This window comes from Dama dama, chromosome 22, assembly GCF_033118175.1.
Source record: "Dama dama isolate Ldn47 chromosome 22, ASM3311817v1, whole genome shotgun sequence".
NCBI classification, from domain to species: domain Eukaryota; kingdom Metazoa; phylum Chordata; class Mammalia; order Artiodactyla; family Cervidae; genus Dama; species Dama dama.
This window is the reverse complement of record NC_083702.1, coordinates 55494785-55511208: the sequence shown is the minus strand read 5'-3', so window position 1 is coordinate 55511208 and position 16424 is coordinate 55494785. Positions and strand designations below refer to the sequence as shown.

The following is a 16424-nucleotide window of genomic DNA, read 5'->3' as shown; positions in this document are numbered from 1 at the left end:
TGTCCTGAGACTCTCACAGCAACTGAAGCAAATTTTATTTTCCCCCTATTTTGATAGCTACACAATCTGTCTAATCAGTGACAGTATTCTTAAACATAAGAAAAATAATAGTAGCTGCATGTCTCATTATTTAAAAGTGGGTTCATTAAGAGTTTTACGGGTACAATTACTTAGGGCTCATATGTCTTGCTAAATTGATTCAGCTTAAAAAAAAAAAGCTACTGGGACACACATTTTTGGAGAAGCAAAAGTTTAACAGGTTAAATAATCTTCAAATCTACAATAGTCAAGTCAAGCTTGGAGAAAATAATCTAAAATGAAAATAAAAAGACGTGCCTAGCTCTCAGTATAATGTTATCAATTTTACTATTAATAAGCCTCAGTTGTAAGCTCCAGTATTTTATTTAGAAATAACTATTGTTTCTGCAAGCCATTTTGTGCTACATGCCTATGTTATGTATTCTCTCTCTAAATTTAGGGATCAGTAACATGTGTGATGGGACCTTAGAAGCAAAGAAAGGTAATACTGACTGTGACGTAGCCTAACGAGGGGAACTGATGAGCACCGGGGGAGGCATGTGAATGATCAGAAAGCTGTTACGGGTCTGCACAGCTCCCCATCCTCCTTCCTCACCTATATTCATCTCAGTGGGAAGTTTGTACCACCAGCTTTAGACCGCAGGCAGACGGGTACTCAGAAGTCCACGAATGTACTTAGTCCCTCAGCCTCTCTTTCTAGATATTGACGGCTAATTGATGGAAGGGTTTGTTTTCTACCTAAAATAATAAACAATACCTCGTTGCTCTTCAATCAGCATGTAAGCTAAGCGAAAGCTTTCTGTAATAGACCATTCGAATCAGTTTGCTAATGAACTAAAGGTCATCCCCACAATTTAAACTCCTTATTGAGCAATTACAAGGAAAAAAAATGATCTTCACACCATAAACACAACAAATTGTTTAATTAATCACTAAATGCTGGTACCCAAATGAAATATGTTTCAGGAATCTAGAATTAACTGGAGTGCTATCATCATCTAACTGGGTATTCTGAGATGACAGATTTATAAAAATCACACAAAGAATGACAGGGAGAATACAAATGTTAATCTTCTTTCACTGCCTATAAATAGTACTCTCACCGGTTCATTCATATGATACACATGTATATGAATGCACATAGATCTCATTTTTCAGCAAGTGCCTATATGTTACACAGTCGGTTCAGTCCTAAGGGCATCCAATTTTCTAATGCAGTTACATATATAAAACTGACCAGTTTTGGTGCAAATCAGGCTGCCTCTGAGCCGTGTAAGACACATAAGAAGCAAAGACAGACAAAAGGCAGCTCCGTGGACACAGAGAGCGTCTTACCATAAACTGCACATTGTCAAATCCATTAGCCATCAGGTGGTTCTCGTACTGAGGTAGCCCAATGCTTTCCAACCATTGTCCCACTGTTTGGACAGGGCATCTGGGTCCTGTGAGAGGATGAAGAGGGAAGCGTTTTAGCAGGGAGTAGCCGTCCACGGGGTAATAGCGGTAGTCCTGGGCTGAGAGGTGGCATTGCCACATCATGCTCCTGGGAAAGTTGCTATCAAAGGAGCCCGCCAGCTTGACAGATTAATGTTCTCAGCGAGAGAGCAAAGTCAGAAGTAAAACATAGTTTGCCAGGCAGGCTGTGGAGTATGACTTGATCCTAGCTCCACATTTCTTACATATTAATCTTTACTACCGACCAGTACGTCACACAGCCCCCAAAACCAGGCAGCAGAAGAAGGCATATCAAGCTGTCAGCTTAGGCTGGTCTGCGTTCCGTGTGATTGTTGGAGTACTCCACAATGAGCAATGCACGGCCAGCAGCCAGAATTCTTTTTATCAAGTACTCCTACACTCATCAGTATGCAGCTCCATGCTCCTTGCTCCCCCTCGCTCGCTCCCCTTCATTACCCAGCCCAGGCTACACCTCGCATTTTCAATAATAGCCATCAGATAAGGCAGATTTTTTTTGTCTGCAAGCTGTAAGCCTGCTGCTGCTGCTTCCTCCTACACACCCATCCAAGCGTCAATCTTGAATGATGAGAGCCGTCAAAACAAATGCAGAAAATAGCAAGATTCAAAAGCAAACTAAAGTGCTTCAAACTGAATTGAATCCTCATCCTGGTTATACGTTACAGAGCTATTTGTTGTGGAATTTTACGTTTCAAAAGACACCAGGAAATGCAAAGCTTTAACTAGAGCTTATAGGGGAGCTCCCGACAGGTTCTCTTTTTCCTTTTCTTTCCTTTCCTTCCCTTTCTTGTTTTTTTAAAACGCAGCACAGATAAATGTTTCCGATCTAAAGCTTTACAGTGTTGGAGAACAATTATTCTCTTTCTTTACCGTGCTGTATCAAAATGAGCCTCTCTGAGGTATTTTTTCCCCTTCTTGAATTGCTGTAAAATACAGAAACTGCATCGCAATCTTGAAGTCAAGAAAATTCATTTCTCATTTGTGAGGCTTCTTACAAACAAAAATATTAGGCACAAAAAATCCTTTTCCCCTCTGATATTTATAACCCAATCTACCAGGGTTGACATTCTAAATTAGGCATAGAGGTAACATTACTGGGTAGAATTTTTTAATAAAGAAGAAGAGCCCTAACCAAGAATAATTTAAGAATAACAGATGTAACTGTGTGAGTTTTACTGAATGGCAGACAGACTGAGTAATTTATATAATAATTGAGAGAAACCAGAGATTAATAATAGAACCCATAGGAGTAGATCATGAAAAGAACAGACTCTTAAGATTGAGAGAGAACTTGCAAAGAGGTTAGTCTAAACTCCCTCTTAATGCAGGAATCCCTTGTCACAGAGTACCTTGAAGAATATTATCCAATTTAGGTTTGAATACTGCCTGCAACAGAGCTCTCACTACTTATCAAAAAGCCTCCAGTTATTAGAAAGGTATTTTACTTCCTGCTGCTGTGGTTTAGTCACCAAGTTGTATATGCCTCTTTGCAACCCCATGGACTGTAGCCCACCAGTCTCCTCTGTCCATGGGATTTTCCAGGCAAGAATACTGGAGTAGGTTGTCACCTCCTTCTCCAGGGGATCTTCCTGAGCTAGGGATTGAACCTGGGTCTCCTGCATTGGCTGGTGAATTCTCCACTGCTGAACCACCAGGGAAGCCCTGGCTGACTCCTCCTCACTGGCTCCAGCTCAGCCTCTGGAGTCACACAGACTAACACTGCCTTCACCACATAAAGTGTTTTAAAAATTAAACACAACTCTCATCCCCCCAGAATAGTGCCTGACACATAGTAAGTGCTCAATAAATGTTTACTGAATAAATGAAACATCACTTTCCTTCTTTCTCCAGATGTTATCTTTGTTTCCTTTCTCTTCTGAAGAGCACTGTCAACCTCCCAAGCACACAGACATTAAACTGCAAAGCATCTTGTATTCTTTCTTTCACCACTGACATCAGCTCCCAAATTCTAGTCATCCCTCATCATATCTCTTGCGTCTGTTCCCTTAATTCAAATTCCTGTTTCATGTTTAGAGAACTGACATCTACCGTGATTTTGTTCTCTTAGTTCAGGCCCACCTGGTCTAAAACAACTATGGCCTCTGTGTTCATCTTCCTTCCTCTGATACTTCAAATTCTAGTATTACATGGATGTCAGAACAATCTCTTTAAGACAGTTTTGATTGTAACTCCTTGTTTCAGAACACTTCCATGGTTCTTTGTTGGCTTCAAAATAAACTCCCAATTCCTTTGATGACATTTTGGGGTCTTCATGATTACTACAAATCCTCTAATTTTATTTCCCTTTCCCCAAGTTCCAAGCAGGTGGGATTACTGGCTATGAGAAACTTGGGTTGTTTTTATTATGTCTCCACATTTATGCCTCTTCTTTGACTTTGGATATGATGATATGTTCTTTATGAAACCCTTTCTAGTCCCACCTAACAGGAATAAATCTCTTCCTTATCTGTTTCAAGTAGCATTTTTAGACCATCTATTATAACAATATTTTTTGTCTAACATAGTTATTTGTGTACAAGATGTATTTCTTGAATGTAGGACTATGTCTGGCTAACATTAAAAGTTGTAATAATTCATTATGCACCTGCTAAACCAAATAATGCAATTTTCATTTCACAATTCAAACTGTGTAAAATCGTCCTAGTTTCAGATTAAAAAAAAAATTTTTTTTAAGTCTATCCCAAGTCTCTGAGTTTCGTCTTAAAAGAAAACGGCTAGGTTTTTAAATAGAGCCAATCAGATTCTAGATCTCTTAAGAAGGTCAAACAGTTTGTAGCAGTTTGGGAATCTATTTAAAGGGATTCCGGTTGCTCAGTATTACCTATACAAGAATCTGAAAGCAAGATGCTATTTGTTCTTGGCTAGTTGTAATGCTGATACACAGTGGAGTTAAAGTAGGCATCAGCTACAACCTCTCCTAGGGTCACATGCACATTGTTTCTCCTGATCATTCCTAAGCTATAATTAGGTAGATAAGCTGCACAAATATTGAGCAAACATGACAATAATGTTTTGGTTTGGTAAGGCATGTGCTAACTGACCAGTTCCTCAAATCCCATCTCACTTCTTAAGATGCACACCATGAACCAAGTACCTTGAAGAGTGCTCCATGCATTCTAGGCATCTTTGTTAAATGAATGAACACATGACATGGAAATGACTTTCATGGGATTTTCACTTCTTAATAGAAAGAGAGAGCAGAAGAGAGAGTGAGATTGAGCATGAGTGTGCATGTGTGTGAGACAGGGAGAAAGTGAGGGGGGTAGGTTATGTCAAGGTCCAGGCTGCTATACAAAAATGGCTCAGAGAAAATAGGGGCTACTAATCACTTTACAAATCTTTTATAGACTAAACTTTTTTCTTTTAACTCTTCAATCATTCAGTTTGTACTCAATATTCTCATTTGTTGGGGAAAGGTTTTCATGCACAAGGGGAGTGAGTTGGGAGAAACTGGGGTGGGGTAAGTGGTGAGGGAGAGGTAGGAAGAAGAAAGAGACCTTGAATCACGATGTTTCTAGCTTTGTTCAAGTTTTTTCTCATGAGCCAAACCATTGAAAGAACCCTTGTTTGGGTATGAAGATCACTTTTAAAATAGTATTTACGTATATTTCTCACTTTACGTGAAATACTTTCTTGGAATCTTAAAATTCTTAAACATGACATCACATTATTGGACAGGCCTCATTATTCAACTGGAACTTCTCTAAGTCCCAAAAGTGAGACAAGAGGAAGGAAAGAAAAAAACTAACAGGTACTGAGAGCTACTATGTTCTAGGCAGCGTGGTGTGGATTATTTAGCTCACTTTGTTGTTGTTGTTTAGCCACTAAGTCATGTTCAACTCTTTTGTGACCCCCGTGGATGGTAGCCCACCAGGCTCCTCTGTGCATGAGATTTTCCAGGCAAGAATATGGCCAGTGGAATTGGGAGTAAAAGGGGAATAATTGTTAATGGATATGGGAAATCTTTTTATAGTGATAAAAGTGTTTTAAAATTTACTGTGGCAATTGTTGTACAACTCTGAATATACCACAAACTACTGAATTATACACTTTGGGTGAATTAAATGACATGTAAATTATATCTGAATAAATTTAGTTATCAAATAATAATAGTAAAATAAAAACAATTAGTTCTTAAATTTTCTATAAATTTGTAACAACACAAAACAAATAATTGTATATAAGAATATATTATTATTGGTTTACATATTAGTATTTTTTTTCTTTTTCTATTTTTCTGTTCTTCTTCTCCCAGTACCTCCAAACCACCCATGTCATCCATTCTTCCATCAAGGTAATTCATGTTAACAAACTAGTATGTTTCTCCATATGTATGCATCCATTGTCACATCTGTCTCTCTCACACACACCACAGCTATGTACAAATATGTATGTTTATATATATATGTATAAAAGTATATATGAGGGTATTTTTGGACATCATTTCCTAAAAATAGAATCATATCACACATTTCTGAACCCGACTTTTCTCGTTTAACAAAGCTTTATGAAAATTCTAACAAGTAAATGATAAGCTCTAATTTGTTCTTTTAAATAGTTTCATAATAGTCCATAATGGGTACATGATACTCGATTCAGTTCTTTGCCTGATATCTCTAGATGCAGCTTTTCAACAGACTCACCCAGTTTTCCCCAGTGGTAACATCTAGTGCAACTATAGTGTGATATCACAACCAGATATTTGGCAGTGATAAAATCCATTGATTATTCATATGTCAGTAGTTTTATATACACTCATTTGTGTGTGCATGTGTACATGTTTAGCTCTATGCAATTTTATCACATGTATAAACTGTGTGAATATCATTCCAGTCAAGATAAAGATAGTACCACCACACTCACCTGCTATCTTTTCATAGCTATGGTCCTCTCTCTCCCTATTTGCTTTTTAATCTCTGGCAACTACTAATCTGTTCTCCATCTCTGTCATTTTGTCATTTCAAGAATACAGAAAATCAATTTATTTTTTACAAAGGTAAAAAGGCAACTCTATGAAGAAAGGAGAGCCTCTTCAATGAATAATGCTGAAATAATTAGAGATCCATATGCAAAAATAGATTTTAATTCATATCTCATGCCATGTATAAAAGTTAGCTAAAAATCATAGGCCTAAATATAAAACCTAAAAATAAAAACACATAGAAGAAAATTTAGGAAAATAATTTGGGAAAAATCTTGAACTTAGGTTAGGTAATAAAAGCACAATTCTAAAAGAAAAAACTTGATCATTATAATTCATCAAAACTTTAAAATTTTGATCCTTTCACTATAATAATGAAAAGGCAAGATGCTGACTAGAAGAAAACATTTGCAAATTGCATGTGATAGCATACTCGTATTCAGAATATATAAAGAACTCTCAAAACTCACTAATAAGGAAACAAACTGATTTTTTTTTTTTTTTTTTGGCTACACTGTGTGGCATGTGGGATCTTAGTTCCCAGACCAGGGATCAAACCCATGCACCTTGCATTGGAAGCACTGAACTTCTGAACTTCCAGGGAAGTCCCCAGAAACAAATCAATGTTTTTAAATGGGCAAAAGATTTGAACAGATATTTCACCAGAAAAGATACATGGATGGCAAATAAGATTGTGAAAAGATGTTTAACATCATTAAGAAAGTGCAAACTTATAATGAAACCATAATATGATACCACTTGTGGTTTTGTCACTAAGCTGTGTCCGACTCTTTTGTGACCCCATGGACTGTAGCCCTCTGTCCATTGGATTTCTCAGGCAAAAACACTGGAGTGAGTTACCATTTCCTTCATAATGTGATACCACTTATTAGAATGTCTAAAATTTAAAAAGTTTGACCACACCAAGTGCTGACAATGCTATGAATCATAGTTTGATAGTTTCTTTAGAAGTCAAATATACATCTACCACGTGGCCCAAATTTTCTACTGCTAGGTATTAACCTAAGAGAAACGAAAGCATATGACATATAGAGACTTGTAGATGGGTGTTTACAGCAGCCTTGTTTGTAATAGCCAATAACTGCGTGCATGCTCACTCAGTTGTATCCAACTCTTTGTGATCCCATGGTTGGTGGAAGCAGCCTAGAAGTCCATCAACAGGCAAATAAACAAATTGCAGTACATCCATACAATGTAATAATATTCAGCAATAAAAAGAAATGAACAGATGATACATTCATCACATGGAATGAATGTTAAAATAATTTTGCAGAGTAAAAGAAACCAGAAGGCAGTATATTGTCACCCTGCTTATTTTACTTATATGCAGAGTACATCATGACAAACGCTGGGCTGGATGAAGCGCGGATTGGAGTCAAGATTGCTGGGAGAAATATCAATAACCTAAGATAAGCAGATAACACCACCCTTATGGCAGAAAGCGAAGAAGAACTAAACAGCCTCTTGACGAAAGTGAGAGAGGAGAGTGAAAAAAGCTGGCTTAAAACTCAATGTTCAGAAAGCTAAGATCATGGTATCCAATCTCATCACTTCATGGCAAATAGACGGGAGAAACAGTGGAAACAGCGACAGATTATTTTGCGGGGCTCCAAAATCACTGCAGATGGTGATTGCAGCCATGAAATTAAAAGATGATTGCTCCTTGGAAGAAAAGCTATGACCAACCTAGACAGCATATTAAAAAGCAGAGACATTACTTTGCCAACAAAAGTCCCTAGTCAAAGCTATGGTTTTTCCAGTAGTCATGTATGGATGTGAGAGTTGGACCATAAAGAAAGCTGAGTGCCAAAGAATTGATGCTTTTGAACTGTGGTGTTGGAGAAGACTCTTGAGAGTCCCTTGGCCTGCAAGGAGATCAAACCAGTCCATCCTAAAGGAAATCAGTCCTGAATATTCATTGGAAGGACTGATGCTGAAGCTGAAGCTCCAGTACTCTGGCCACCTGATGCGAAGAACAGACTCCTTGGAAAAGACCCTGATGCTGGGAAAGATTGAAGGTGGAAGGAGAAGGGGAAAACAGAGGATGAGATGGTTGGATGGCATCATAAACTCAATGGACATGAGTTGAGCAAGCTCCAGGAGTTGGTGATGGACAGGGAAGCCTGGTGTGCTACAGTCCATGGGGTTGTGAAGAGCTGGACATGAGTGAGCAACTGAACTGGACGAAAAGAAACCAGACTCTCCTGAAAAGTGTGATTCTATTTACATAAAATCCTAGAGAATGCAAACTTATCTACAGTGACAGGATAGATCAGTGACTACCTAGGGGTGGGAAGAAGGGGAGTGAAAAGGATTATAAAGGAACATGAGGAAACTTTTGGAGATGTTTGTTTTCTTTATTGTGATGATGGTTTCATAGGTGTATCTGTTAAACATCAAACTTTAAATTTGTGTAGTTTACTGTAGGCCAATTATACTTCAATAAATCCAGTTTACAAAGCTTTTCAAAAGTAGGAAAAAGAAATAAAGAATGATAGGGAAAAAAGTGACTCATTTTAAACACTATTGTCAGGGAATGCCTTTGAACAGAGACTGGAATATAGTGGAATGTAGTGAACAAGTTTTTCTGGTATTTAGGGAAAGAGAGTTTGTGGGAAGAGTGGGAAGAGTAAGTTCAAAGTCCAAAATCCTGACCTGTGTTGTAAGGGCACGATAATACTAGCTCATTTTTGACATGTTCGTAATTATTCTCATTGCATATAGTGCAGCTATAGAAGGCCTCTGAGGAAGGCATAGAAACCCACTCCAGTATTCTTGCCTGGAGAATCCCCATGGACAGAGGAGCCTGGTGGGCTACAGTCCATGGGGTTGCAGAGAGTTGTTTGGACACGACTAAGTGACTAAGCACATAGAAGGCCTTGGCCATTGAAATGAATGTATGATTACTCCAGGGTATGGTCTGAAACTGTTATAACTGTATTAAATTAAATCTATGATATCAGTTTAGGTCTCTAAAATTATTTTTTTCCTTTAAAAGTAGAAGGCAACTCACATACTGCTTAATTTCAGATAATTTCTTAATTAGGTTCTAGTTAATTGAGGAGAGGAGAAGATACTTTTCTTATGCTTAATTCCTTCAGCATTGACTGATTTCTTCAATAAATATTTATAAAGTACCTCTTGTTCCTAGCATTTTGCAGGCAGTGGGACTATAGCCTTGAACGTCCCTCAGTTCAGTCACTCAGTCGTGTCCGACTCTTTGCAACCCCATGGACTGTAGCACGCCAGACATTCCTGTTCATCACCAACTCTGGAACTTGCTTAAGCTCACATCCATCGAGTTGGTGATGCCATCCAACCATCTCATCCTCTGTCCCCTTCTCCTCCTGTCTTCAATCTTTCCAAGCATCAGGGTCTTTTCTAATGATTCAGCCTCTTGCATCAGGTGACCAAAATATTGGAGCTTTAGCTTCAGCATCAGTCCTTCCAATGAATATTCAGGACTGATTTCCTTTAGGATTGACTGTTTGATCTCCTTGCTGTTCAAGGGACTCTCAAGAGCCTTCTCCAACACCATAGTTCAAAAGCATCAATATTTCAGTGCTCAGCTTTCTTTATAGTCCAACTCTCACATCCATACATGACTACTGGAAAAACCATAGCTTTGACTAGTGGACCTTTGTCGGCAAAGTAATTTATAGGCCAATGGAGAATACTGGCTTACCACTGAGAAAATGTCAATAGAGATTAGAGGAATTAAAAATTTAGAGACATGACTTCTTATTGTGACTGTATAGAGGAGAAATGAATTAGAGAAAGCCACCTAAATGATTCCAGGTTTCATGAGCAAAAGAGAAACACTATCTGTTTCAATAAGGTGCCTCCAGGCTGAAACTGATGAAACAGTTAAGGTGGGTAAAATGATTTGGCAAAGGCAAGAGGTATCAAATTTGTTAAAAAGGAAAATGACATTTAGGAAGAGCTAGAGGAGAGCCCCTGGACAAGAGTTTAAAAAGGAAGCTGGCTAATCCCTCAAAAATACAATAAATAGCTGTTTATCCTAGCACCAAGATAACTGATATAAGGCAAATACTTTTTTAAAGAATGTGAGTCTTTCCAGTAATCTAAACTATATATAAAAGAAGAGAGCTAATATTTATTGAGCACCTATACACATCAGGCCTTGTAAATAATATCTCATTATGTAAAAATAATAGCAAACATGCATTTACTATGCTCAGACTCTAAATAATATACACATATTGTTGTCATTCAGTTGCTAAATCTTGTCCAACTCTTTGCAACCCCATGGACTGCAGCACACCAGGCTCCTCTGTCCTCCATTATTTCCTGGAGTTTGCCCAAACTCACGTCCATTGAGTCGGTGATGCTATCTAACCATTTCATTCTCTGCTGCCCCCTTCTCCTTTCCCCTTCAGTTTTTCCCAGCAGCAGGAACTTTTCCAATGAGTCAGCTCTTTGCATCAGGTGGCCAAAGTACTGGAGCTTCAGCTTCAGCAATAGTCTTCCCAGTAAATATTCAGGGTTGATCTCTTTTAGGATTGACTTGTTTGATTTCCTTGCAGTCCAAGGGACTCTCAAGGGTCTTCTCCAGCACCACAATTTAAGAGCATCAATTCTTCAGCGCTCAGCTTACTTTATGGTCTCTTACATCCGTACATGTCTATTGGAAAACCTGAAGTTTTGACTATACAGACCTTTGTCGGTAAAGTGACATCTCTGCTTTTTAAACATGCGGTCTAGGTTTGTCATAGCTTTCCTTCAATAACTCATATTATTTTCACGAGTGAAGTATTATTGTTATCATCTCTTTTTATATAGGAGAAAAATAAAATACAGAAGGTCATAGGTTGTTTAAATTTGCACAGTTAGACTAGATCCCTGATAGCCTGGCTCCAGAGTCCAAGATTTTAGCTAATACTCTATCCTGCTTCTCTGTTCCAGAGCCACAGGCTATGAAGCTTGCCCTTTTGCAGGAGGGAGAATATTTATTCACCCAGCCACATACTAGCAGGTTGTTTTAAAAATGGTTTCCCAGTTGTTCTGTTAATTCTCCTTCCCACCCTTCATCTTATATTTATGATTCTTGGCTTCTAAAGTACAAAATAATGAGAAAGAGCCGGAAGGAATACTGAGAGGTGGGAGAAGGGTAAATCCTATCACTTGGATATTTTTATTTCACTCTAACAGAGGGCTTTTCTGTGCTCCTGAGAAACAGCAGCTTCAGTATTGTTTCCACGTGGGTACTTGGCCTCTCTGGACTGCAGTGCGTGGATGCTTATGCTATGAGTCCAGAAGAATGCTGCCTCAATGAGAGGGATGCCAGTTAACCAGCTTGCCTGGGTTTGAATCTTGGTTCTTCTCTATTATGTAAATATTTGCCTTTTCTATTCTTGAGATTCTTGAGATGGAGCTCACAGAAATAGGAGTACCTTTCTAGTGGGCACATTTCTGGGGCTTAGTTTCTCTTCAGTGAAGTAAGGGTGACAGTTTACCTATTTACCTACCTATCTTATGGTTTTGTTTGAAGCTAAAATGAAATGACATATGTGAGAAACCCGTTATGAACTATAAAGAGCTATTCAAATGCTAGGCTGTATAATTATCTTTGCTGTCAGTAGAATATATACTCAGGTTGTTCATCCAGCCTCTCAATCAAAGGGACTGGTTCTGAGCCATCAGTGCTTTTCCGTGCCCAGTTCTTTGTTTCAGACAGACAAAAGTGCATGGGGTGATCAGTCTGGACAAATAACAGAGGAGAGCTCATTGTACTGTGAAGTGATCAGAATCCCAAATCCCATGATGTCATTAGGGGCTTGGTCTTATCTAACATGCACCAATAGCTAGGTCTTCAGCATTGAGCAGTCTGCTCTTTACATCCATTTAAAGTGAAATGAGAATAAACAGGAGGGGCAAGGAATAGCGAGAAAGGATAATTCTTATTCCTAGCTTCATAATGAACAAACAGGTCTATTAAGTTATTTATTCCAACATATTTCAAATAAAAACTGGTCATTTTTAAAGAGCCTGGTAAAGAGCCCACTAAACTTCCTAAGAAAGCAGTGTCCACATTTGGGGGAGAAATTTGCACATTCAACAAATAACTATGGTGTTGGTTTCTATGTGAGCCTGTTCTGTCTTTTATATTTTGTAATACAGGTGTAGGAGCTAGGAGTGAACAGTGCTCATTCCTGTAGGATAATATAACAAAAATCCTGACTAATGATTCTATTTTTAACTAAAAAGTATCAATATCTCATTTTTCCAATCCTGAATACCCTCTGAGCTGGAAATCATAAGCTGTATATCTATTTTCCAAATGGAGAAAAACTGACAATGAAAATTAGCAGGAAAAGAGATGATGCAATAAGAAAAATGTCTCTTCTACTGATAAAAGGACAACTATTCTGAAATGCAAAAATAGAAATGTACAATATTATGTAACAACCTAAATGGGAAAAGAATTTGGAAGAAGACAGATATGTATATACATGTAACTGAATCACTTTGCAGCACACCTGAAACTATCAAACATTTTTAATCAACTATACTTCAATATAAGATAAAAAGTTTAAAAAAAAGAAAAGAAATGTGAAGCAGAGGTGGCAGATAATAGCAGAGGCAAAAGGATTAGTTATTTTAGGATTTGTGGAATATTGTGGTTCAACAGAATTCTGGATCATAAAGTCAAGATGCAAACAGGAAAATGCTCCAAGATCATGCTTTGGTGTTTAAATGCTAAGGGAAGTCAGGAGCTCAGATTCAATTTTCCCTGAGGCCTTGAATTTATTTTGAACTAAAAACTTCATGGAACACTTAAGAAATACAAGCCTTTACAAAACAGATCTGACAACTTCTGTGCTGGGGTATGGTCTAAAATAGGAAATGAAATTTAAGCCTAAAATGCTAAAATCTTCTGGCAGACAACAATATATAAATATATATGGGCCATACCTGATTGGAAAAAAATCATAATTCCTTTGATTACATTCTTTTTTACCCTTCTTTAAGGCATACTAGCAAAGATTTGAATCTTCTTTGAGAAGCTGTATGCAGCATTAAGTCATTGAAGCCTCCTATGTGCCAGTCATTGTTTAAAGACCAGAGAGGAAAGAAAACTTGTTCTGCCCTTAGAATCTTAGTCTAGTTGAGAGAAAATTACCATGCAGGATGATGAATTCCATAATGGAGATATGTAAAAGATACAGAAAATGTAGAAGGAAGGCAAGGATGCTTGAATTGACTCAGGTATAGAATTTACAGAAGAGTTCATTTGATCTGTGACTTGAAGATTTAGGAGGAGTTTGAGAGGCAAATAAAAAGATGATGGTGATAGTTAATTTATGTGTCAATTTGACTGAACGAAGAGCTACCCAGAGAGCTTGTAAAATGTCTAGTTGTGGATATGTCTGTGAGAGTGCTTCCTGACGAGATTAGCATTTGAATCTGTAGACTGAATAAAGATTACCCTCACCAGTGTATGTGGGCATTGTCCGATCCAGTAAGAATCTAGTAGAACAAAAAGAGTAAAGCAGATTAACTCTCTGCTTGCTCTGGAACATTCACCTCCTCCCATTCAGCACTGGTGCTCTGAGTCCTGAGCCTTTGGACTCAGACTGAATTACACTACAGGCTTTCCTGGCCTCCAGTCTGCAGACAGTGGACTGTGGGGCTCAGTCTCCAATTCCTATAATAAGTCTCTTGGACATGTCTATCTACATATCCTATTCATTCTGTTTCTCTGGAGAACCTTGACTAATATACTGGAATTCCAGGCAGAGGGGCTAGGATGAGGGAAAGATACGTTTGAGTAAAAAATAATGAATAAAATGATTCGTTATTACTGGAATTCAAAGGTTATATATACATGTCTGAGGAGGATATTGGTATAGGAGATAGGGAAAGATAGGTGGGTAGGAGATAATCAAGAAATTTTATGCCATGGAAAAGAGTAACTATTTTCTTTCTCAAGAACAGAGAGAGATTTTCCATTTGCAGCAAAATGGATGGACTCAGAGGGTATTATGCTAAGTGAAATAAGCCAGACAGAGAAAAACAAATACGGTATGATATCTCTTGTACATGGAATACATAAAACAACAACAAAGTAGAGAATATATTTTTAAAAAGAAACAGATTTCCAAATATAGAGAACAAGCAGGTGGCTACCAGTGAAAAGAGAGAAGGGGGTGAGGAGCAACGGAGAGGTAAGGGATTAAGAGGTACCAACTATTATATAGAAAATAAGCTACAAGGATATATTATACAACACTGGGAATATAACCAATATTTTATAATAAATATAAATGGAGTATAACTTTTGAAAATTGTGAGTCAATATATTGTACACCTGTAACATATGATTGTTGTTGTTCAGTCGCTAAGTTGTATCTGACTCTTTGCGACCCTATGGGACTGCAGCACACCAGGCTCCTCCATCCTCCACCAGCTCCTGGAGTTTGCCCAAATTCATGTCCATTGAGTTGGTGATGCTATCTAACCATTTCATCCCCTGCCGCCCCTGTCTCCTTTTGCCTTCGATCTTTCCCAGCATCAGAGTCTTTTCCAACGAGCCGGGTCTTAACATCAGGTGGCCAAAGTATTGGAGCTCCAGCTCCAGCAACAGTCCTTCCAATGAACATTCAGGACTGATTTCCTTTAGGATGGACTGGTTTGATCTCCTTGCAGCCCAAGGGACTCTCAAGAGTCTTCTCTATCACCACAGTTAGAAAGCATTAATTCTTCAGTGCTCAGGATTCTTTATGGTCCAACTCTCACAGTTGGACATGACTACTGGGAAAACAAAAACTTTGACTATATGGAACTTTGTCAGCAAAGTGATGTCTCTGCTTTTTAATATGCTCTCTAGGTTTGTCACAGTTTTTATTCCAAGGAGCAAGAGTCTTTTAATTTCATGGTTGCAGTCACTATCTGCTGTGATTTTGGAGCCCAAGAATAGAAAAAATCTGTCATTACTTCCACTTCTTCTCCTATTTGCCATGAAGTGATGGAAGCAGATGCCATAATCTTAGTTTTTTTAATGTTAAGGTTCAAGCCAGCTTTTTCACTCTCCTCTTTCACCCTCATCAAGAGGCTCTTTAGTGCCTCTTTACTTTCTGCCATTAGAGTGGTATCAACTGCATATCTGAGGTTGTTGACTGTTGATGTTTCTCCTGGCAATCTTGATTCTAGCTTGTGATTCATCAAGCCTGGCATTTCACATGATGTACTCTGTGTATAAGTTAAATAAACAGGGAAATGATATACACCCTTGTTGTATTCCTTTCCTGATTTTGAACCAGTCCATTGTTCCATGTTCAGTTCTAACTGTTGCTTCTTGACTTGCAGACAGGTTTCTCATGAGACAGGTAAGGTGGTCTGGTATTCCCATCTCTTTGAGAATTTTCCACAGATTGTTGTGATCCACAGAGTCAAAGGCTTTAGCGTAGTCAATGAAGCAGAAGTAGATGTTTTTCAGGAACTCCCTTGCTTTCTCCATGGTCCAATGAATGTTGACAGTTTGATCTCTGGTACCTCTGCCTCTTCGAAACCCAGTTTGTACACCTGGAAGTTCTCATTTCACATACTGCTGAAACCTAGCTTGAAGGATTTTGAGCATAACCTTGCCAGCATGAGAAATGAGGGCAATTGTACAATAGTTGGAACTTTCTTTGGCATTGGAATGAAAACTGACCTTTTCCAGTTCTGTGGCCGCTGCTGAATTTTTCAAATTTGCTGACATATTGAGTAACATATAATATTGTATACCAAATACACTTCAATTAAATGAGGAAAAAGAACCAAGAGATATGATCAAATTTTTGTTATACAAACATTATCTGGGAGAATGTGAGAGAAAGAATAAAGCAGGGAAGAAACTGGGAGTGGGGAGATACAGGGAATCTATAATCCCTACCTCTTATAGAACAAATAGACAAAACAATCCAAGTAAATAAGGGGGCAGTTC

At 38.2% G+C, this 16424-nt stretch overlaps 1 protein-coding gene across 14 annotated transcripts in view; it reads right to left on the bottom strand.

Annotated features, from left to right (window-relative positions):
- The window catches only part of ANKS1B (ankyrin repeat and sterile alpha motif domain containing 1B), a 1085637-nt gene that overhangs the window by 408489 nt on the left and 660724 nt on the right, over positions 1–16424 (bottom strand). For 9 of the 14 annotated variants that reach the window (XM_061125572.1, XM_061125570.1, XM_061125573.1 and 6 more), the window contains exon 1: positions 1375–1578. In XM_061125572.1, coding sequence (XP_060981555.1) covers positions 1375–1578 — 204 coding nt within the window. Of the gene's footprint in view, positions 1–1374; positions 1579–16424 lie in introns of those variants that run through there. The other 5 variants (XM_061125565.1, XM_061125567.1, XM_061125569.1 and 2 more) reach the window with 1 other exon arrangement.